This window comes from Chelonoidis abingdonii, chromosome 7 (assembly GCF_003597395.2).
Source record: "Chelonoidis abingdonii isolate Lonesome George chromosome 7, CheloAbing_2.0, whole genome shotgun sequence".
Classification (NCBI taxonomy): domain Eukaryota; kingdom Metazoa; phylum Chordata; order Testudines; family Testudinidae; genus Chelonoidis; species Chelonoidis abingdonii.
Window position 1 is genome coordinate 31295074 of NC_133775.1, and position 23780 is coordinate 31318853.

Consider the following 23780-nt stretch of genomic DNA (forward strand, 5'->3'; position numbering starts at 1 on the left):
GTACACTTGACATCAGACTTACACATGCCTTACAGGTTTTCTATGTAGTCTTCACTAATGTGCACCAACTTCATGTTTTACAATCACTCCAGATCGTGAGTTCTTCCTCCATCATAACAAAATTTCCAAAACTTTTAGAACCAGGCATTTGTGTTAAACTGTAAATAACATGTCTATAAAAAGAACAGTTGAGAAATACAAAATGCGAGAGAGGACTAGCAGACAATTCTTTTTGGAGGCAGAGTACATCTCACATTTGATTTACTTTTCTGTGTACAGGAAGTCACATACAAGAAGCATGGTAATCATCTCAATTATTTGGAACTGCCAACTAGTTCTAAAAGTTTGTAAAAACTGGTCCAATTACAACAAACTTAGGGATTTGCATAATTAACTGAGTTTATCATTAAAGAAATGCATTGTTACAAACACAGAGCTGATATGTACTAGCACAAACTATTTGTTCAGGTTGTCAGATGTACGCCCTGCTGAGGCTTCACCTTCTAATTAAAAGATATTTAGTACCATACAATATCTCTTTTTAAAAAATAATGTAGAAGCTGAAATGATGTGCTGAGTGTAGCACAGTTTATCTTGGAAGATAACCAGGATCAAATGTGAGGAAAGGACAGAGAGCAGCAAGATTTATATGCGTTCTAGTTTTTCACTTAGGAATTCTTCTACGCTATCTGTATTCCATTTGAGGATGCTCAGTTCTTCAGCAATGTTCCCATTGTCATCCAGCAGTTTTAGTACAGGATCAGAACCACGCACGTACTGCACAAAGAGAAAGTTAGTTATCTTCTGTCTAGAAATCCCATTTCCCCACCCACCATCACAAATCAGCTTTAAATTAAATGTCAATTGCTGAAATACCAATTTCAAATTGAATTATTTTTTATATGCAGATATAAAAATGAACGAAAATTAAACAAAAAAACCTGACACTTAATACCATAAAGGACTAAAGTGCAAAGTTTTTGTCTAATTTGTACCATGCAAATTGTATTGGAAAATCTAAGCATAGTGCGTTTTTTTGGGAGGGTGTGGGGTGAGGGCTGTGGGGCTGAGGATGAGGGATTCATGATATTTGGGGGCTCAGGGCTGGGAATTGTGGAAAATATATATTTCGTAATATTGCGCAATGAAATTAAAATGTAATCGTATAGATGCAGAAAATTAAAAAAAAAAAACTGAAAATACTAATAACACAAAAACGCGACTGAAGAAGCTCAGTAAAGACTTGTATTAAAGAAAATGTACCAATGAGTCATTAATTTTGTCTATGAGGGAATACCATAAGCAATAAGTGGTAGTGGATATTGGAAGGGCAGTAGCGTGGTGGTTTTGGGGGTGGAGGGGGGTGGGAGGTCTTAGTTGCGTAAGTTTGAGATGCGCCTAATTGCTATAATATTTAGGAAAACGTGTGGGGTGGGGTGGGGAGGCTTATGCTAATTTAAAAGTCCAATCTTTAATTTAGGAAAACAGTCATTCCTGCTAGGCCTTAAGTAAGAATTAAAACATTTACAACAAGTGTAAATAAAACTTTGAAACCTTTTATCAGCATTTGCTCCAACACTGAAAACAGTGCCTAGCATCCATCTTGAACTGGATTCTTCTTCTTAAATAAGGAAAACTAGAAAGTAACCTCAACAAAACTGAGTGAGCAATTTAAATTTATTTAAAAATGGTCTTGGTCCGCATTTAAAGTATTTTTTCCCTAGTTCTTATTTTTCCAAGTGTGAGATACCAAAAGTTAACTGAAGTGATATGCGTATAGGGCAGACATTTGATACTCAACCCCTGTATATATCATCTAATTGATTGCATAATATTTACAGAAGGCCTCAGATATTTCCTTTCCTTCAGTGCTTTTATAAAAAAAAATTTGTTAGTGCCTCTGTAAAGAGCCTACTTGCCAGTCATGGAAACTATAGTCCTCCAACCCTAGAAGCAAAGGCAGAGAGCATAAAAGCTTTCCCATACTGCCCGTCAACAGAACTCAAACCCATAGGTGAGGGACCATCACAAAAAGTTGAGGTTTGATGCTCTTTCAGTCCTTGTCCTTTTTCCTGTGACTGCCAACAGAAGGTGCCAGTTACTAAAAGTTACTGAACTAAGCAATAGAAGTAATATGGTAACCTCTTCATCATACTACTTACTGAGCCAGGATTCAAACGGTTAAGGTTCAACAACTACTGTATTACACAACCCAGCATGGGAGAGGGAAGGAGGGTACAGAGTGGATGGCTCACGGAACTGGTATTCTCCTTCAGTCATCAAAAAAACTGTAATTGAACTTCGTTTGCCACCTGTAGTAACTAGGCATCTATCTGAATTGCTCCTTCTCCATATATCCACTAGTGTTCTCATAATGTAACTGACATTTTTCTAGCTACTCCTGGTCACCTCTTCTAATCCGAGTTCACTGCTGTACTATAGATTTGTGCTATTAACACGTGCCTTGAGACTATAATGCATCCTTTGCTAATATGACCTGTTGCTAAAATTTTCTCACATTTTTGAAGACTCAGCAAATAAAGGGCAAAGGGAAGCCCAAATTACAACTTCTGTTTCAATGGGTTAGGTTCTTTAAATACAATTTATTAAGTTTCTAGAACAACTGCATTGGGAATCTTATTTTACTCTGAGCTAACCAAGTCAACTTGTTTTAGTTTGCCATTACAAGTCACTACAATTAATCTAATGGCATCACTAATCAGTCTCCCAAAAGGATTGTGGAACAAATACCAGACTTAAGGATGCTACAGGGTTAAACTGATAATGTTTCATACCAACTCTAGCTGAGAATGCTTTGAAGTTAAATTGTATTACAAATGCAATTAAAATCAATTAAAAGTAGAGACAGAAATTGAGAGGCAAAGGAAAAAGATGCTCTTGGGAGAGATTTTGGAGAGAACGTACACAGAATGCATGAGGCAGAAAGTCTTTTCCAGGTGCAGTCTGCTTAAGAGAACACTATTTTCCTACCACAGAGGTGTTCAGACTATGAAGTGACATACAACGCTGTTTCTTGGTGAGTGGACGGGAGGAGAAAAAAATGTGCAAATTTTGTGTGGCAAGTTGAAATAAGTACATGTAGGCATTTTAAAGACAACCAAAAATTTGAACTGGATCTTGAAATGAATGGACAGACAACATAATCGTTTGAGTACAGAACAACAGGACAGTGCTGCTTTGCCCAGATTAGATGTGACAGGCAGCAGCATTCTGCACAAGAGGGAGTTCTTCAACACCCAGCTTTCCAGACCATGAAGAAAGATTGGTGCCAGAGTCAAGTCTGCAGTCAGGACAGAGTAAAAGACTCAGCAGGGAGAGAAAGCTAGAGAATATGGAGGGAGGACAGACTTGAGATGAGGGGGCGTGGAAGGTGAATGAGGCCAGGAGAACAGGAGGAGTGAACCATGGAAGGATGGAGTAAGAGGAAATAATGGGAACAAAGATTTATGTGGAAAGGAAGTATAAGGATGACTGGATGGATGGGAATGGTAGCTGATTTGGGGATTGAAGTATATAAGAGGAGAAGAACACAAGAATCTTAATACAGAAAACGAGAACTGGAACTATAGTAGGAAGCTCAGAATTCCATGACTTCACACCCAGCAAGTCAGCATAGTTGAAATACATAAACCATGTGCTATTACATACATCAGGTTATTTCTGTAAACGCTATTTAGTAACCAACAGCACAACTGAAGCAATCATATCTTAGCAATGGATACAATTATACCAGGTTTTCACTCAATTTATTTATAGGTGGGCCAGAGCTCCTGCCATTAAGATTTACATCAACAGTCCATATACAACCCCTTTGTATGGGATACAGGTTTATTTGATAAGCAAGTACTAAACACTGTGTGAAAGGGCAGGTTTCAAATAGGTTTAATTCCTCTTAAGCCAGAATTTAAAATGTGTTAAAAAATGCCACTCACCTTGATTTGCAGTCCCCTGAATAGTTTAGGTTTGTCACTCCTGACAAAAGCTGAAGTTTGGAAGAAAGAACAAAGAAAACCAACTGAAAATTATTATTCTATAAAGAACACAAAACTAGATTCTCTCCTATGTGGTCTCACACTTACATTAAATAAATGCATATTTGGAGATTTAATTTTTCCAGATATACTTTTAGATTATGAATACATGCTTCAGCCTCCAAACTATACTGCTACGAGCATTAAAATCCTCATCAATAAGCAATAACAGTTGTGGAATGTATCGTACTTGGAAAAAGCCACGTTTTTACTTTGAATACATCTCGTCTTTTTCCCCCAAACACTTGGAGACCACGACTGGCATTAGATGTGCTTCCATGTATGAAGGAGAATCTTAAGAGATTTATATTTTATGGTTGAGGGCAGTCAAGGGCTAGTACAAGGTGCTAATGTGCAAGAACATTAGTTTGAAACCTCGTTGACAATGCATTCAGTTTTGTGAGTGGAGGAGGAAGGGATGTCTCTAGTCATCTCTCTCTCTTTCTCGTGCATACACAGTCAGGGAAACCCTAAACTTCTACAAAAGAGGCAGAAATCCTTCTGTCCAACTGACTTTTGAGGCAGCAGGTTTGAGATTTCCCAAGACTCCCAAATCAGTCAAAAATCAGATCCTCCCCTTTTTATTCCATCCTTTAGAAACCATCTGGCCCATTTTCTTCCAAGATGTCAGGGGGCTCTTCAGATCAATGTATTCTGCCAGTCCAAGAATGCAGCCATGAGTGAGACCATCTACAGCTGGTCTTTCCCTTTATGGGAATGCCTCTCATAAGAAACTATTAAAAGATCCTAGCTCCACTGCAGTTGACAGTTACAGGAGAGGTGCCAGAACTCTACAAGTTTTAATCCCAGCATCTCTTGACATCTTTTGAAAGCAACAACATGAAAACTCCCAATTTACATACATGAAAAAGGAGAAGGCTCTTTCAATGCTGGTGTAAAGGAATTTAAAATATTTAGGAATTGTATTTAAGTCAATTTAAATGCATTAGCAATTCTTACCTCTAAGAGTCACAAGATGGGATTTTCTGCTGGGAAGTGTAGTAATTGTGATGCTATAGCTTTCATTGAGACAACATTACTGTTTCACAATGGAAATAGCAAAAAAAGATTTCTAAAACACTCTTAACTACAGTGGTATATATTCATTACAGCTTTCCTTTGAAAGGTTAAGCTTCATTAAAGTAGTAGCATGATGATTTGTGCAACTTCAAACTATATAAAAGAATAATTGATTTAGAGTATCCTAATATGAGGACTCCATATACCCTAAAGTAGACCTAACAGACTGGGGGCTTGGCTACATTGGCACTTTACAGCGCTGCAACTTTCGCGCTCAGGGGTGTGGGGAAAAAACACCCCCTTGAGTGCTGCAAGATGCAGCGCTGTAAAGCGTCAGTGTAATCAGGGCGGCAGCACTGGGAGCGCGGCTCCCAGCGCTGCACGCTACACCCATAAAGGATGTGGTTTACGTGCAGTGCTGGGAGAGAGCTCTCCCAGCACTGCCGCTCTGACCACAGTCACACTTCAAAGCGCTGCCGTGGCAGCGCTCCCGCAGTGCTGCCCCGGCAGCGCTTTGAAATTTCTAGTGTAGCCAAGGCCTGGCAACTGTTACCCGAGGTTCTTTCAACCTAAAAGCTCTTGGTAATGTTTACTCTGAGAGGTGGCATCGGGCAATAAATCAGGGGAGGCACGGCTGTCCAACTGATGGATGGCTGGCACAAACAGGACAACACGAGTGCTTTCACTTAAAGCTAAACTTTACTTAGCCTCAAGCACTTACACACATCTGCAACAGGCTAGTAAAACACCCCCAACCCTTGATAATTACCAAAGCTGAGTGTGTGTCTCGAGGGGCACAGTGGCAGTCCATCTGCCGGTGGGGAACACAACATCCATTCAGAGGGAGAGTCCAGTTCTGAAGAGCCCCTCCCCCGCTCCCCCCGAACTCTTCCCCCTTATTTTATACATTAAGGGACATGTCATTGTGTTACGAAAGAGAACTTGTTAAGCTAGCAGTTTTAACGGTCACACACAAGGTTCCTTCTGATGAACCAGGTATGAGTTTTTCCAGAGTTTGCGGCCTTGAGGCCCCAACAGACATTCCTGGGGCACATTCTACTCTTCTAAAATGCATGTATCAGCAATTTCTACACAACTCTTATCAGGAAGGATGGGAGGTCAAGCTTCCCTTTCTGTGGCACCCAAAACCCCCTCCCCTCCTGCCTTGGTCAAGTTGAGCTCTCTACATGGCCATTTACAGCCTGCTGACTTGGCTGCTTTTAGCAATAAGCCATAATGGTTTCAGGCACTTTACTGGTTTGCCAAAATCTCCCTGTATAGCAACAACTGTACTGTATATATTGTAGTAAATATAGGAGATAAGAATTTTCAGACAAATGAATGGAAACACACAACACTGGACTGAAGCCAATGTAAGCTGAAATCAGAGAGCAAAATAAAAACGTTCAGCTGAATAACATTACTAGAAACAAGACCTTAATTTTCTAGTCAGCAAGGTCACAAAAGAGAAATCAGTAGAGAAGGAGGGGGATCTACCAAGACTAACAAACTACTCAAGATTTTATTCAACTGTCATCACAAGGAACATTTAAGCCTCTAGTTTTCAAATGGAACATTCAAGAAGTGAGATTGCACAGAAGAGTAAAAATAAAACTTCATCCTATTATGTTTAGACATTTGTGTCTTATTTACAAAGATAGGATACAATGAACTGTTGAGTAAATGGCAAAAAAGGGTTGGCTAGTAATATGTATAAATCATTCTGAATAGCAAAGTTCACAGACTTAATTTCCTCCAGCAAGGACACTTCTGTAAATTTATAATTTTGGGGGGCCGGGGGCAAATAACATGGTCCTGCTTCAAAACCTCCATAATGACCCATATAATTTTATGAAGAGACTAAATTTCAAAAGATGAAGTGCACATCTAGACTTTAACAGGCTCAGTCATTTTCCTTGTGGGGCCTCAACTCTGGAGAAAAAGTATTTTGTTAATATGGATGGCATATTGAGGACTAAAAGCTTATATGAAAAACAAGTACTTTGGAATAGCAATTTGATAGATTACAAAGAAATAAAGTTTTCAAAAACTCATTCAAGATATCTGGAATGAGGAATGTGATTGTTCACAAAAAAGATGCAGGTGTGCATTTGCAGTTTCCCACTCACCATGACTAATAATTCTGCTACACTTCTGATTTGAAGAGCACTGGTTCTGACCATTCCTACTGGGTGATGTTTATTTTATAGGAATAATATTCTGGCTAAGGAAGACTGTGATAAAGGGCATTAGTATTTGGGGGGACTTTTTTTTAACAAAGGCCACATTGAAAATGGAAGGGATCTTAGTAAATACCTGCAAGGTGTAAGTCTTAATCAATGGGATTTTATGAAAAACAAGACATTTCCAATATTTGAGAATTGGGTTAAGATTTCTGTGTAACAGATTTGCTGGGAGTGTACCAATTGCTTGATTAAAACCAGTCTCATAAGGAGGTGAGCTGGCTGTTCTCTTGCTGATCAACTGAATGCACTGGGAAAGCAGCAACATTCAATGAATGTCTTTATTATAACAATGGAAAGAATGTTAATACATTAAATATCACAATTTTATCTCCTTCATTAACAAAACAGGGCTACTGCTGAAGTGCCACCTGAAGGTAAACGGAGTACTCAGTGATTGGTTAATTTAAAAGTTTTTTGTGTTCAGATGTAATAATTAGACTGGTCAGTCAAATGGGAATACGTTTTCTGGCTTTCTATTGTGAATGAATACATGTACATGATCATACAGAATGTTTAATATTTAGAGTAGAAATTTTGTCTAATCTCACTTAGTACAAATTAAGTACAATGTGCTCAGTATTACAGTATCCATAAAAGAATAATTTGAGGAAAATTCACCAGCATTTTTGCTAGTATCACTGTACAGATATTAGCAGAAAAATATTTCTGTATACTCAGCTGTTTATATGACAGATAATGGGTGATTCTGACAATATGTACAAAGACACTTATTCAAAATGTTTCTGGAAGGTGGTTGGTTTTTTAAATATAGTGTTGGATAATCAATAAGCAACCAGTTTTCCAAACAGAATAACTTGCTGGGACTAAAGATTTTTCATTGTCTCTCGTACTCTTAGGTGCTTAATATCCACTGACTACATTTTGAGCTTATTCTAGCTGGAAAGATTTTTAAAAACATTTCTTGAATACTGACCTTTTCCCTAAATTAAAAACAGCAATTAAGATCAACTACTGTACTAATGAGTTCCATTTGATGCATCAGTACCAGGGTTAAAGAATGGTTCTTCTCCTTATTATGTAACTTCATTGTCATACAAAGTTCACTTTATTTTACAAACAAGAACTTTAAAACTAGAACTCTGTACAGTGAAGATCATCTCTGGACAAAGAAAAATACAGAGGCACTGCACCATCAGATTTAATTGTAAGCCAAGTGATAAAATTTCAATCCATGTTTTATAAGTACTTAAAAATAACTTGGTCATCTACAGAATTAATACAGTAATCTACGTAATTTTAATACATTCACAATCCAGCAATTAGTGCTGCCATCTTGTGTATACTCTGCAAGAAAAATAAATCCTAGAGGGAGCCATCAGACAGGAATCAAACTGAAGTGAATGTTTGTAATGAGAGCATTGGCAATGACAGGTTACACAGTTCAATATAACCTGAAAATACCAGCACTCCTGAAGCTTCAGAAACAGCAGCATGACCTTCAGTCAACCTCACTTCTTAACAAACAGTCAAGTGACAACTGGAAATATATAGAGCCCTTAGATAAACTTTAAGGTTCCCAAAATGTTAAAATTTAAGGTGGAATCTCTCAAGATAAAAATGATCATTTTTACTTCCTGCCAAAACAAATGGGCAAGTATACGAAAAACTCAAGATATCAATACTTGAGAATCTGAGGATAAATTCAAATTTAAATAAAATCAGTACTACCTTGTGCTTCTAAATATTTTACAGTATGTGGGAACAAGAACACTGGTTGTATCAAAACTGGTTTGAAGACACCAGTTATCAGGATACATTTAGATCTGCTAACTATATGAAAGTTCATGACCAAGAGAAAATTATGTACCTGTAATCTTTCCTCTATTACCATTGTACAAAAGAAGGGTTGCCTGTCAAATGAGAGTACGTATTGGCAGGCTCCCAAGCTTCAGTCATGGTATGTTTACACTGAAATTACTAGTGTGACTGGAGATTACATAGACATACCTGAGCTAGCTTTAATTTGGCTTGCTTGTATACCTGGAGGACTGATGCTACAACAGCGTGCGCTCCAGCGTGGGCTGTACAAAGCAACCTGGAACACTTGCATGACTAGCTCATGCTGAAGCATGTGTTGCCATGGCTTCACTGCTCTAGTACTGGAACTAGCTAGATTAAAGCTGACTCTGGTATGTCTACATGAAGCAGCAATCACACCATTATTGCAATGTAGACAATACCTTCAATCATTTTAAAAAGCAAGCTAAGTTTAGTAGAATTAAGAAAACCTATCAACTCTTTTAGAAAAAACAAGGATTAAGAGAAAGGACTCTTGATTACTAATGTGAGCCAGCTTCCAGGATATTAGATTCTAGAGGTCCTGAATGAGAAATTGATTTTAATTAGTTCCCTTTCAGGATAATTATCCCCAGCCCTTCGATGGACTGTCTTCCTATATGTTCACCATTATTTCCCCAAATGGGTATAAATTGTAGGGGACTAAGGGAACAGGATATTGAAGCTGGTTTTAACTGAAGAGGAAGTCTCAGGAGGACCCTGGGCTTTTCATAAGATGGTGGAGTGAGGAAGAAGAGAAGTTAATAACAGAAGTCATTTTATATCTGTGCAACCTTAATTTGGCCCCCTTGTGCACATGTGATTTGATGGATCGTGCTCAGTTAATGAGCAGCTGGACTTGCTAACATCAAGATTCCTTCTAGCCCTTCATTTCTAAGATTTTCTTTTATTCTCATTGTTTAGTGTCTCTCTCAATGCCTTATTTATTGCACACTATTCAAACCCGCTCTGAAGACAGAATGATTTCATCAGGGGCTTTTCTATGGTACTCAATTTGTGAAGCACTCATACTACATTTATCTTCAACATCCTTTTTAAATGAGGATGTGTGGAGAATGGAGTTATCTGTATTTAATAAACCTATGCACTTCATGTCATTCAGGCATGTACCAAGGAAGGCTGCATGGGGAAAACAATGAGCACTCTACTAATTGGGAAATGTGCACCAACCAGGCTAGAAGGTTAATTTTTCCCTGGCCCAAGGCTAGCATCAAAGGGACACTAAGCTAGTAAAAACCCAGCCTAGTGAGGAAATGGGGTGAACAGGCAGCAGCAGCTAGACAGGAATCTGACAGAGAATACGCCAGTCTCCATCGGGCCAGGAGCAAGGGTCTGGGCTTAGTGGAACTTAGATTCCCATATCCTGCAAGGAAAGAATGGAGTTAAGACCCAGGCAGCCAGGCTTTTTGTTTGTATATCTTTGCTTTGCTTGATGAGTAAGTAGTGCTTTGTTTTGAAGAAACTAGGACTTTTAATCAGTCACAGGCTCCTGAAGAAAGAGGACAGTCAGGCCTGTCTATTTATAAGAGTTTGTAAATGGATGCATCCGAGAGATGCAATCTCAAACTGGTAGGATCACATGGTTCTGTTCAGAGATGAGTTAAAGTAGTGAAATGTATCACCAGTGAGGTTCACCTGAAGGACTAAAAACAGTCTAAATTGCAGCTCACCTATAATGGGACAAGGGGAATGCTTTTCATTTTACTGATGGGGAGGAACTGAAGCAAAACAAAGTGTCCAATTATGGTTGCCCATTTCAGATACCAAGAACCTGATTTTTTTTCAGAATACTTAGCCTTACATAGCACTTTATATGTTCAAAGAACAGCTCCTATTAACATCAGTTGCATCTTAAGTGATCAGCACTTGGATGCAAGACCCTAAGTCTGATTTGCAAGACACCAAGAAAATGAGGAACACAATTAATTACCATCTGTGAAAAGTCTAGATCAAGTGATATAGGAACTCTACAGCAGAAGGATAGAATCCAGTTGTCCATGGCAGCATTCAACTGCTTTAACTATGAGATCTTCCTTTCTCTTGCTGCAGTCCCCTTTTCTGAGTCACTACACAGTTTTCTAGCATAACAAATAAGGCAGAGGTTCTACAGCCTCTTTCACCACACAGTCCTGATCCATCCCCTGAGCTGGACCATCTTATGCACTGCATCAGGCAGGGGGCCTGTGGAAAATATTAGGATGTGATCATGTAATTAGATCATCATAATGCATGTATACAAGGGACTGAGTTAATGTTGCTCAGGCATTAATGCAACCTTAATTCTGGTATTTCCTAGCCTGAATGCTTGACTTGGCAACCTTCATGTTCTTTTCATGTAGTTTGTGTGTAATTTCCTAGCTTTAAGAAAGTCAACTGCAAACACAATTCCAGCATATGGCATTGTATTGACACCCACATGAGCTCATTAGCAGGGCTGGAACCTTTAGATTCACCTCAAACATTTGGCACTGAAGCTAAGTGAGTAACTGATAGCAACATCCTACACGTGGACCAGCACTAGATGGGGATGAGATACCCACTTTGCCAGTGGTTTCATAGATATTTGCTGACAGCAGAGCAATAGTGAAACTTCCACCACCAGGTTCCATTCTAGGCTTTTGGAGCAGGAGTGTGTTCCAGTGGGGACAGAGTCTTCAGCCACATCTTCTCCAATCTGTCCCAGCCTCCTACCCCCGCTGGTACCTCTCCTCCCACCTGATCTGCCTCTCCATCCCATCTCCACAGGCTCCCAGTCCCCCTCCTCTAGCTCCTTATGCAATTTGTCTCCTCTTACATTCCCTCATTCCTTGCCCGTCCCAGTCCCTATCTCCCAACAACCTACCTCCTGTCAGGCTTTTGTTTAAGCTTTTATTTAAGTCAGGCAGCTTCCTCTACACTGACTGTGCTCTTCAAACCCCTTTTTAGTACCTCTCAAGTGCTCCTTGCTCTCAGTTCCAGTGCCCAGGCGTCCCAGCTGGGAGCGGCAGTTATAGGGCAAGTCCCAGTGACTTTCTGCAACCCAGGGGCTGGAGCGCACTGAGTTACTCTGTGGGGTTTGTGGATGTACAGTCTGGTCAGCACTAGGACCTGTGAGAGGCTGGAGCATGCACTATTGGTGTGTAGGGATGGTACAAGTACAGTCCAGTCACATGTAGGAACTGCGAGAGTCTTAAAGCTTGTGCAGTGAGAATCAGAATCTGCAGAGATTGTGTTACTAACGCTGAAACCTGTCCTGTACAGGTCCAAACAGCAATTTCTCAAAGGCTTATAGCTTGGCCAAATTTGGCCAGACTTCCTCAGGGATAGCAAAAAGCATATCCCTTACACAAAGGCTGTACCTCTGCAAGTTTCAAGTTCCTCTCCAAAGTAGGGCGGTGCTAGAGCATTTAAAAGAAAAAGCTGCCAGAATTTTTAACAGGGGTAAAACTTACTTTTGCCAGGTCTCATTCTCTAAAATGGCTGACCTGTTTTGGCTGTGTTATACCATTTCTTGGCATGAAAAAAATTCACTCCAGTTTTGACAGTTATATAACATCTTCACATTATAAACAGCAAATGAAATATAGGGCATACCTAACGGACAATGCTATCAACTCTGCTGATAATAGATTGTTTTCAGAAGACTGATTAGGAAGGATAAGTCCATAGCCAAAAGACTAAAGTTTAGGATAAGTACTTCTAAAATACATCTAAATAAAACAAAATAAATTAAGAACTTACTAAACAGATGAAAGGGCTGCAGCCATTTAAATCCTCTCCCCTTTTACAAACATTTCTATATTGAAGTTCTTTATAGATTTAACCCTGCAACTCACACTGTTCCCCTTTTACACTACTGTATTCTAGTCATGCTAGTCAGCTTATCCATGGAGAGAGCAGGCAGTTACATCAGGATTTGGGCTAAGAATAGTCCATAAAATGGCTAGCAAGCTTCATGTAACAATACAGAAAGATATTGTAGTTCCAGTAGTCTAGACTCAATAGGAAAGTGATTAAAAATTGAGTCCCATAAATTTACAACTTGCTTTAATAAAGAAAATACTATTTAAATAGTGTCATAGCTGAATGATCAAATCTTTTTATATATACATTGTCAGAAGATTTAGTGGTACCTTTACTTACCCTGAACTTGAGGGAACCTTCCCAATTTTCATCCACACACTTCAAGGATAGCACCTGCATAGAGCTGCAATAGAAGAAATATTTTCTATTTATTAAGTTCAAACTACTAGTTTACTTATTTTTGCATCTACTTAATTGTCTTCGGGAAAATTCAGTGTTACATGGCTAATTTAAATGATACTTTTTAAGCACAAGTCATCTTACTAGCAACCCATTTTTAATGCCTTAACTGGTTAATTATTAAAACTGTTTCACTGTGCAGAAAGATCACTCCTTTGCTCTTTTTAACCCATTCCTTTCATCATCGTTGTTTAAAATGGGATGAAGTAATTCCAGTTGCAATACTGTAGCAATATATTACAGCAATGGCTGTATCCATGCAGATATTATCTAGAACAGCGGTTCTCAACCTTTCCAGACTATTGTACCCTTTCAGGAGTCTGATTTGTTTTGCATACCCCCCATGTTTCGTTTCACTTCACTTTAAAAACTACTTGCTTACAAAAATCAGACAAATATAAAAAAGTTTCAGAGCACAGTTAATTAAAAATTGCTTACTTATGTTTACCATAATTATAAAATCAATTGGAATATAAGTATATAGAGAGTATAAACAAGTCACTGTCTGTCTATGAAACTTTAGTGTGTACTGACTTTGCTAGAGCTTTTTCTGTAGCCTGTTGTAAAACTAGACAAATATTTAGATGTGTTGACGTACTCCCTGAAAATACCTCTGCATACACCCAGGGTACATGTACCTCTGGTTGAAAACTACTGAATATGAATGGAGGAGGGGAAAGGAAATACAACAAAAGAAAATTCCTCCACAGGAACATTTTTAATTTTAGAATGGGAACAAATCTACTTTTCAGATATTCTATTAAAATAGTATTAGAATATTTTAATATAACAATAGATAACTAAGGGGTCACAGCCATTGCATGAAGATTATCTAAATGCTAAGCTTCACTATGTCAAAAAGGCAGAAGCTATCGCTCAAATTAGGAACAATCCTGACTAATTCAAACATGTCTGTACTTAGTTACTGAAATGCAGGAATGTTTTGCTGTGCATTTTACTTAGGGCTTGTCTTAATGTATAGCAATGTGCCACTGTAGCACTTTAGTGAAGATGTTACTATGATAACTGGAGAGCTTCTCCCGTCAGCTACCACCTCTTGGGCAGCTGGATAACTATGCTATGTCTACACTGGGATTTTTCATGGTCCTGAGTGACAGTTATACTAATATTAGTCTGTAATATAGACATGGCCTGAGTGTCCATAAAACTAGCAAACACAGAAGAAAGTTTTCAATGCTATAAAATCAATTATTCTGAAGACTTCAGTGAACCATTTTCTAGATTTAGAACTAGTGATCTATCTCTTAGGCCACTGGAATCCTCCTTGCAACTCAGGACTTGTCTACACTACCACTTAAGTCGATGCAACTTATGTTGCTCAGGGGTGTGAAAAAAACCAACCTAGAGCGATGTAAATTACATCAACTTAAAGTAGTGTTTGCACTGCACTGCGTTAGCCGGAGACGCTTTCCCGCTGACATAGCTTCCATCTCTCACTGAGATTGAGTAATTATGTTGAAACCAAGTACATTTTTACTTGGAAAAATAACTATGTAAAAACAGTATCTTAAACATCTTTTCTCTCTAATGACAAAAAATAAGCTTTTACTGCTTTCTACTGTTTCTACTGTATCTACTGCTAAGATACAATGAACTACAGATTCTGTTGCATCTTGAATATAAACAAGTCTGTTGCTAGAATACATTTCTAGAGCTCTTTGGGCTCAGTCAAGCTGGCTGCTTTCCATCTTTAAATCTCATGCATCATAACTAAAGGTTTTGCAGGCCAGATGATGCTCCTCAGTGATAACTGAAGCACAACTGCTTTTCAGTTCAAGTTCAAATATGTTACACCTCAGCTAACCTACTGAAGGCTGGCAATTGTAAACAGAGAATGTTATTTTCTAAGTAAAAAGTGAGACAATGAAGGACCCATACAATCCAGTTTTCACAGCAGAACTGCATAAGGTTTGATGTAAAGTGCACAGATTATATGAATTGCTTACATTTGTTGGCTTGATTCTGAGCTTGTAATTAACTTAATTTTTCCTCGTTTAAATAATCACTGTGTGACATTGTTTTAATTTATTACTACTTCTGCTGAATTAACACTGACTATCCACAAAGTAAATTTGTGTCTAGTGTTAGATGTCGTCTCAAAATAATGAACAATGACTATTTATGCTTCAGAACCTTGTAATACCTTACTGTAGGTAGACTTAAGGATGGATTTTCAGCTTAGCTTCTGAACCTCTTTCTTGAATATAGAAGAAACATTTCTCTTATTTTGTAGATTATCAATCTCAAAGTATGCTACTACTGGCATTCATAAGGACAGAGATTTTGCATGATCTGCATTAATCAGCAGTTATTTCCACAAGAAACTGAACCAAACATGTTAAAATAAAGCTACATTATTTGCTCAGTGCTGCATCCTCAAAGTTTGCTTTGATAAAAGCACTTTTGACTGTGTTTAAATTAAGCTGAATCTGGAAATGAAGTTTTTAAAATTAAAATTAGCATTTTGACTCCTGCTAAAGCCCTCTATATTTCTGTAGAGCAGCATTTGAGATTAGCAGTGCTTGGTGCCTTCTAACTTCAGTTTTAAATCATGTAGTGACACTGATTTAAATAAAACTAACTTCACTGATTAAACATTGTACAAACTGTATTTATACAATATGAGAAAAATGAAGTTCACAAACTTAAATCTTGGTGGTCCATAGTCCCAATAAATGTAATTACAAATCAAATACTGTTCATGCAAACCCAGTAGTATCTGAATCGAGCTGTTCTTTTTACCTGGTACATCAACAGTAATTCTGGATTTAGACTTCAGATAGCATGTAAATTGATGGATAAGGCAAAATAGATTGTAAAGTGCTTTGCCATCCTTATCTTGGCTCTAAGGGCTTGTCTACACTGGCAATTAACAGTGCTGCAACTTTCTCACTTGGGGTGTGAAAGAACACCTTCCCTCCCCGACCCCCCTACCCCCCATCCAGCAAGTTGCAATGCTGTAAAGCACCAGTGTAAACAGCACTCCCAGCGCTGGGAGCTATGCCCCTCATGGAGCTTTCCCCTCACCCGCTCCCAGTGCTGCGCCCTGACCACACAAGGCACGTTAACGTGTAGACTAGCCCTAAGTTTGACAGCAATAAATTTTTCCTGTGCAACAAGTTTAAAGTAAATAGATGGGATTATGAAACAGATATGGGAAGTAACAAGGTGCCTTTTTCTAACCATATCAACATTTTTACATTTGCACACAGCAAAGTAAAGGATCATCATTGATGACTATCAACTTCTAGATCTGATTGTTATAAATAAGAATATAATTAACTCCTTCCTCGTGAAAAAAGGAATTAGTTGTAATCATGTATGTAATCCACATGTGTAAATTGGCTTTAAAAAGTTAACCACTCCCCTCAATTTACATAGCAAGTACTCAATTTTTCATGCATATATTCTTGAGGTTAAATCTGCCATAATTGAAGTCCAACTGTGCTACAAAAAAGTTGATTCATGATGAGACAGACAAGTGCTCTGTGCCACTTTTCACAAGATGGTTAGACACAGTCAATCAACTTCATTTACAACTCAGGACAAAAGTTGCTTTTGTGAGATACATAGATCCTTTGCATCATTTACAAGCACACAATGTTGTACTTGTTAACATCTATTGCTGCTGCCATCCCATCATAACCAGACTAGAGTAATGAAATCCACAACACTTGTTTCTGAATACTACTTAACATAGGGAATTGGTTCACAAAGAACATAAGGGAATGATACACCACTCTATTATAGAAGTAGTACACATCTAATTTGACTCAGTTGTTCATTAAAAAAAAAAAGCATTGTGTAATGAGTTGGCTCATTTTAAAAAAATGCTTACTTGCTTTTAGTCTTTATGAAAGTCATTTTAATGTCACAGAATGAAATAAAGGACTTCCTACAACCAACTATAGTGTCCATTTTAAAATTTGAAATTGCTGTTATGTATACTCACAAGCAGAAGTTAAATTATTTAAACATTCTCAGTATCTCTTCCCCACTAAGGGTTATCATGACATTAAAATTTGAAGTTCTCTCTCTGTTTTACAGGGCATCACCTTCAGTTAAGATTTCACTCAAAAGCTTTTTTTAAAGCACTTAAATGCTAATGTAGAAATCATGGCCCTTTAAATTTAGAGAGGCAAAATGTCATTAATGGAAGTAAAAATAGTTATTCAGAAAAGAAACAGTGCACATTTATCTATAGAATGCCACTCACAGGAAGATATCAAATTGTTTTACACTGGTACAAATCATCCACCACTGAAAGGCAAAGAAGCCGACACGACAGAGTTTTTCTGGAGGTGAACTGAAGAGTAATTTCTTCAAATGAAGTTCCCAGTCACTTGTAAATAGTTTCGGTGGACATAATCCAATTAGCCAGTTTCCAGTTTGAGTAATGGCATGTCTACGCTGGCAGAGTTACAGTGCCACTCAGAGCACTGATGGGAAACCACTATGTGTTCAGTCAGCTGCCTGCACAATAGTGTGTTCATACTCACAGCACTTGCAGCGATATTCAGAGTGTTGCACGCTGGGGAGCTAATCTACAGAGCATTTCTTCCTCTTCTGCCGCTAAGAATTGTTGGAAGACTGAGGGGGTTGCCAGGCATCCTGGGTCCTGTCCCAATGCCCCATGATGCATTGCTTCACATCCCCAGCAATCCCTGTGCTTCTGTCCGCATTTGGCACCATTTTTCAACTGTTTAAGTACAGCACACTCTGCCTCTTCGGGCTGCAGGAATGGATCCCCAAATGTTGACCAGTACGCTGCTGCTTAAACTACAAAGGCAAGAGGAGTGCAACATTGATCTCTCCATGCAGACTACCTATGACACAAAATTGCTTGTGGCATTCACAGAGGTGCTGACCACAGTGGAACACCGCTTTTGGGATAGGGAAACAAGCAGAATGTGGATGAGGAAAAGCCACATTCATGGGACTGTGTGATGAGCTCCCCCTAGCCCTGCAGTGCAAGGACACGAGAATGAGAGCTGTCCTGCCACCGGAGAAGCATGTGGCGATTGGACTGTGGAAGCTGGCTACTCCAAACTGCTACTTATCGGTCGCTAACCAGTTCAAAGTGGGAAAGTTGACCTTTGGACTCCTGTTGATGGAATGGTGCAGGACCATTAATTGCATCCTGCTCTGAAAGACCATGACACTTGTGACACTGTGGATGGCTTTACACAAATGGGCTTTCCTAACTGCGGAGGAGCAAAAGATAGCATGCATATTCCAATTCTGGCATGCATATTCCAATTCTGGCACCAGACCATCTAGCCACTGAATACATTAATCACAAGGGGTATTTCTCAATGGTTCTCCAGGCACTCGTGGGTCACCGTAGGCGTATCTCACACATTAACGCAAGCTGGTCTGGAAAGGTGCATGCCGCACACATCTTTCGGAACACTGGTCTGTTCAGGGAGCTGCAAGCAGAGACCACCTTCACGGACCAGAAGATCATTGTAGAGGAAGTCAAAATGCCCACTGTGATCCTGGGAGACTTTGCTTACAATCGTAATGCCATGACTTATGAAGCCATACACGGGGCAACTTGACATCAGCAAGGAGTGGTTCAACAATAGGCTGAGCAAGTACAGAATGACTGAGTGTGGTTTTGACCATTTAAAGGCCCACTGGCACCGGCACTGCCTCTGAGAAGCTGGACCTGGCTGATGACAATATTCCTATGCTTATAGATGCATGCTGTACATTCCATATTTGTGAAGGGATGGGTGAAAGCTTCACTCAGGGCTGGATGTGGAGGCTGAGTCTGAAAAGCCAGAGACCAGGGCTATTAGAGGGGTGCAACGTGGGGCCACAAGGATTAGAGATGCCTTGAGGCAGCAATTTGAAGCTGAAAGCCACTAATATTTGTTGCTACGCTTGGGAGTGCAGTGCTTGTAATGCTAGGAGGAGGTTGTGATTGGTGTAGACAATGCAATATGAAGGTTTAACATAACTGCTTTGCAGGGCTCTATTTGCTATCAATTAATAGAACAAAGATTTGTCTTCAAACCACCACAATTTTTATTCAAAAACAACCACCGGAGGAGGAAGTCAAAATAAAAATCAGCAGTGAGGGGAAGGGAAGGTGCCAGAAGGAGGTGGGGTCCCAGGACAGCTAAAGATTTGTGCGTATCCAGGGATCATACCCAACCTTCTCCTTTGGAGTACAATGCAGCGGGTACTGAACTTCAGCAAGGCCAAACTGCAGAGGGATGGGTGTTGAGTGTAGTGGGTACTGGGAGTCCGCAGTGCTGGACTGTGAGGGGGAAAGAGTGGAATGCTGTGGGTACAGACTGGAGCCAGGAGGTTGATAAGTGTGTTTTGGGAGTGTCGGGGGGAAGCATGGGAATGAGTTTCGCTACAGCGGTTGCAGAGCAAGGCAGGAATGGAGCTGCTCCATTTGCAGTGCTAGCATCACCTGCAGCATGTCTGCTTGGTGCTCCATAACATTTAAGAGGTGCTCCGTGGCTTCATTCTGGCATGCCACCTTCTCCTTTCAGTCCCTCTTCTCACTGTCCCACCACTCCTTCAATTCTTGTTTCTCAGCTATGGAGTGCATCATAACATCACGCAGAAAGTCCTCCTTAGTTGTGTGTTTTTTTTTTTATTCTGCGCAGCTGTTCAGATGCTGATAAAGAAGGAGGCTGGGCTCCCAAAATCATCTCTGAAGTTTAAATGCAACATTTTACAGAAGCAGTCTTGTTTGCAACACACACACCACTGATTCAGTGATTTAAAACACAGCCAGTATTCTCATACCTGTCACGCTAACTGGCTGACCCCAGGCAAGCATACGAGCCACAAGACCCCCAAAACGGTGAGAAGCTGCATGGGCAAGGTAAATCACTCTTCCCGGAGCCTGCTGTACACTGGGCATGTGGCTCTTATGGAGAGCCAGTACTGTAGCGGGGGGCCTGATAATCATTCCTGTCCCCACAGGATGTGATCATTATGGAAGCTATCGCGCTGCCATGGGTGAGCAGGGAATCAAGGGAGGGTCTTCTCCAAGACTGCGGCTTCTGCCCTGGTCCCTATGCAGCTTGCCTGTGTGCAGCAATGCTGTCTCTCTCTTCCCCTATGTGATGGCACAGTGGCATGGGAAAGTTACCATTAATGGGGCAAGAAACACAGTAGCTCTGCCAAATAACCTGCGGAAGCAGATTGCCCAATATCTCCATGAGTTTCCTGAAGATCTGAAGCAAATTCCTGTGAAGTGAGGGAGTCAGCCTGTTCCACTGCTCAGATTAGGCATGTGGTGAGAGACCAACTTTTCTGCAACCCTCCTGTCCCCAACAACTCGCTTCAGGGATTCCCAAAATCAAATTCACATATCAGGGCTCCTCTCCTGTTTGTGCTTTGCCAAGATCTGACAGCTGTGACTGCCTAGTCTCCTCTGGGGTAGAAAAGAGCTCCTGGCTGCATGCATCTCTGGCCTCAGAGTCATCCTCTGCCTCTGTGTCTCGTGCCCCCCTGCCCCACATCCTCATCCAAGATTTCCTCCTCCTGGCTCAGTCCACTCTTGAGTGGCATGTGAGCCACTGAAGTATCCATGGTGTTCTTCGCAGTGAAGTTGGGGTTGTCGCTGAGTATTGGGTCCAGCTCTTTGTAGAACTGGCAGCTTGTGGGCGCAACACTGGAGTGGCGGTTTGCCTCCTGAACCTTTGTGGTAGGCATTCTGTAGCTCCTTCACTTTGACCCTGCACTGCAGTGTGTCCTGGTCATGGCCCCTTTCTCTCATTCATCAAGAAATCTGTCTGTAGGTATCATAATTCCTATTGCTGGAGTGCAGCTGGGACTGGATAGCCTCCTCTCTCCAAATGCTAATGAGGTCCGGCAGCTCAGCATTACTCCAAGCAAGGAATCACTTAGTGCATGAAGCAGGCATGGCCACCTGGAAAGATGCACTGAGACTACTGCACGCATCACCAAGCAAACAGGAAGGGGACTTTCAAAATTCCGAAGGAATTCACAGGGTGGGGAGGATGATTGGTCACCTCAGGGCGGGCAGTAGAGTTCAAACCTATGACACGAGAAGCGAGAACAGGCATCGTGGGACACATCCCAGAGGCCAATCACAGCGCTGTAATCGACCAGTGTTTACACTGGCACCGCATCGCCCCAGCACAGAAAGCTGTATGCCTCTCAGTGGGGTGGCTTTTTACAGCACTGCAATTGTGCAGTTTCTGCGCACTAAGTGGCTTGGCAGCATGTACTACTTCAGGAGTTAAAAGCATAGAAAGCTGCTTTACTGCACAGAAACTTGCCAGTATAGACAGGGCCTCTGACGGAGCTTACATATGAATTATAAAAACTACCATAGAATCTGTAGTGAACTGAATAGAATTTCTCTCATAGAAATATAGCACCCCAACTAGCACAGATCACCCCCATCATCTTGCTATCAGTTTAGATCAATGCTAACTTAGAGGAGAGAGAGTTTCGCATTGCCAATATTACTTTCTATGGCACCTATGATTTCCATGCAAGTTTTCTATCCAGATACTGAGCTGGCATGATCTTGTTTAGACAACATCTAACTCAGACATAGCGTATAATTTTATGGCTGTTTGTAACACTGTATTGATGATATTTTGAAAAATGTAAGATGGATTGTTGAGATACAATAGTCAACTAATAATCATCCATCTTTAAGTACCCAGATAATCTGATAGCAACACTTTTTTTTTCTTTTTTTTTTTTAAAAACAAAATGACTTCTGAAATCAAAAATTGCTGTGGCATTTGCCTATCTGTTGCACTCACTGGTTTAAAGACCTTGACAAAAAATGTTGTAAGAGTACTGGGAATAAGAATCCTGAACTTTACCAAAAAAGAAGTAACAAATAATACTTGAGTGTGTTGAGAATTTCCAGTTGCCTCAGTTACAAATGTATAACTTACTAAAATAATTCACTATCAAACCATCTCTTCACAAACCAAATTTGATTGACTCTGCCTTATATGAAATTGGAATTCTAAATCAGATTCTTTTTCTAATTTTGTTTTTTCCACACTGACATTTGAAATCCTTTAGTATGACAGCAATAATTCTTCCCAATTTGAAGATGCTGCAACATATGGACAAAGAACTAGGGTAACTGATTTAACAATCATACATTGTCCTCTTTTTGGAGGAGGTCATTTAAACAGATCAGGTTATGCAGGTTGCAAAAATGACCCTAAGCTTCCTGAGAGACACAAAGTTTACAGGAATCAGTAGAATACAAGGAAGTAATAGGAGAACCTTGTTCCAAGGGGTTTTATGAATTATTGCTCTGTAAATGAGAGCGCCAAAAGTCCATTTCTGCATAATTCCTAACTTGACATCAGACTAAATCTGGTGACAAAAACCACTCTCATTCAAACCTCACCCAGGGGTGGGGGGGAGGAGGGAGAGGACAAAGTGGGGAACAAGTCAGGCTCTAAATGAGAGCTAAGAATGTAAAGGTCAGATGATCAAAAGGCATTGTTGTCTAGTGGTGTTCCTGTCTCCATGGCCATGTGTATTCAGAGGAATTTGCTAATCAACCCTTGTAGCAGAATTCTGCTGCAGAATCTAAACTTTCATTTATTTTAAGTTTAAAGTCTAGCCGTTGATTTTTTGAAAGAGCATCTCAAACACAAAAAATATATACTAGTTAACATCCTTAAAATAAATGAGGGCAATTTATACCTTTCAGGGCTAATGACTGTCAGACAAACACTGCTCCTCATTGTAGCAGAAACATCTAGTTTTTGAGTGCCCAAGCATCCAACTCTTTGCTAACCTGTTGCCAAAATCTTCAGCTTGCCTAACAACGTATGCAGTGTAGTTATGCTTTGTGACTATAAAAGTTTTAAGCATGCTGAAAGTTTAGAGAGAGTGTAAAATTGAATACTAAAAAATAAGTTAACATGGTCCTGATTAAATATGAAGATGTATAATACAATCAATGCATTTCTTTAGACTTACTAAAAAACTAGTGGGCCTTGCTGCAGAATTTAGCTTCATCTTATCTGTAATACTTCAAAAATGTGTACATGAAAGACCAACTGGCTGCCTTACACAATTCTAACACAGAGGCCTCATCCCTCTCTGGCAGAGAGGTAGCAATAGCTTTGGACTGAGGTCTTATTCAGTGAAACAGGTAAGGGAAGACCCTATGCTACACAAGACCAGAAATTCCATTGGATTATGATGGTCTTGAAGGTCCCTAGACCATCCCCTTCCCAAAGCACAACCTCTGATTTTCAAGATAAAATTACATATTTCTCAGGTAGAATGAAGGTATCGTTGTCCCAGAGGTGGAAACCAAGTATTTCATTATTAGAGCCATACCAATTTTATGGCTGTGAAAAACATGTTACGGACTGTGAAATCCGATTTTCCT

General features: G+C 39.9%; 1 protein-coding gene across 1 annotated transcript in view; it reads right to left on the reverse strand.

Annotated features, from left to right (window-relative positions):
- Positions 1–566: 566 nt before the first annotated feature.
- Positions 567–23780, reverse strand: part of SELENOF (selenoprotein F) — a 48881-nt gene continuing 25667 nt past the window's right edge. The window contains exons 3-5 of the mRNA XM_032779266.2: positions 13259–13322; positions 3954–4003; positions 567–777 (exon numbers count right to left, since the gene is read on the reverse strand). Of these exons, the coding sequence (XP_032635157.1) occupies positions 646–777; positions 3954–4003; positions 13259–13322 (246 nt within the window). The 3' untranslated portion in view covers positions 567–645. The remainder of the gene's footprint in view (positions 778–3953; positions 4004–13258; positions 13323–23780) is intronic.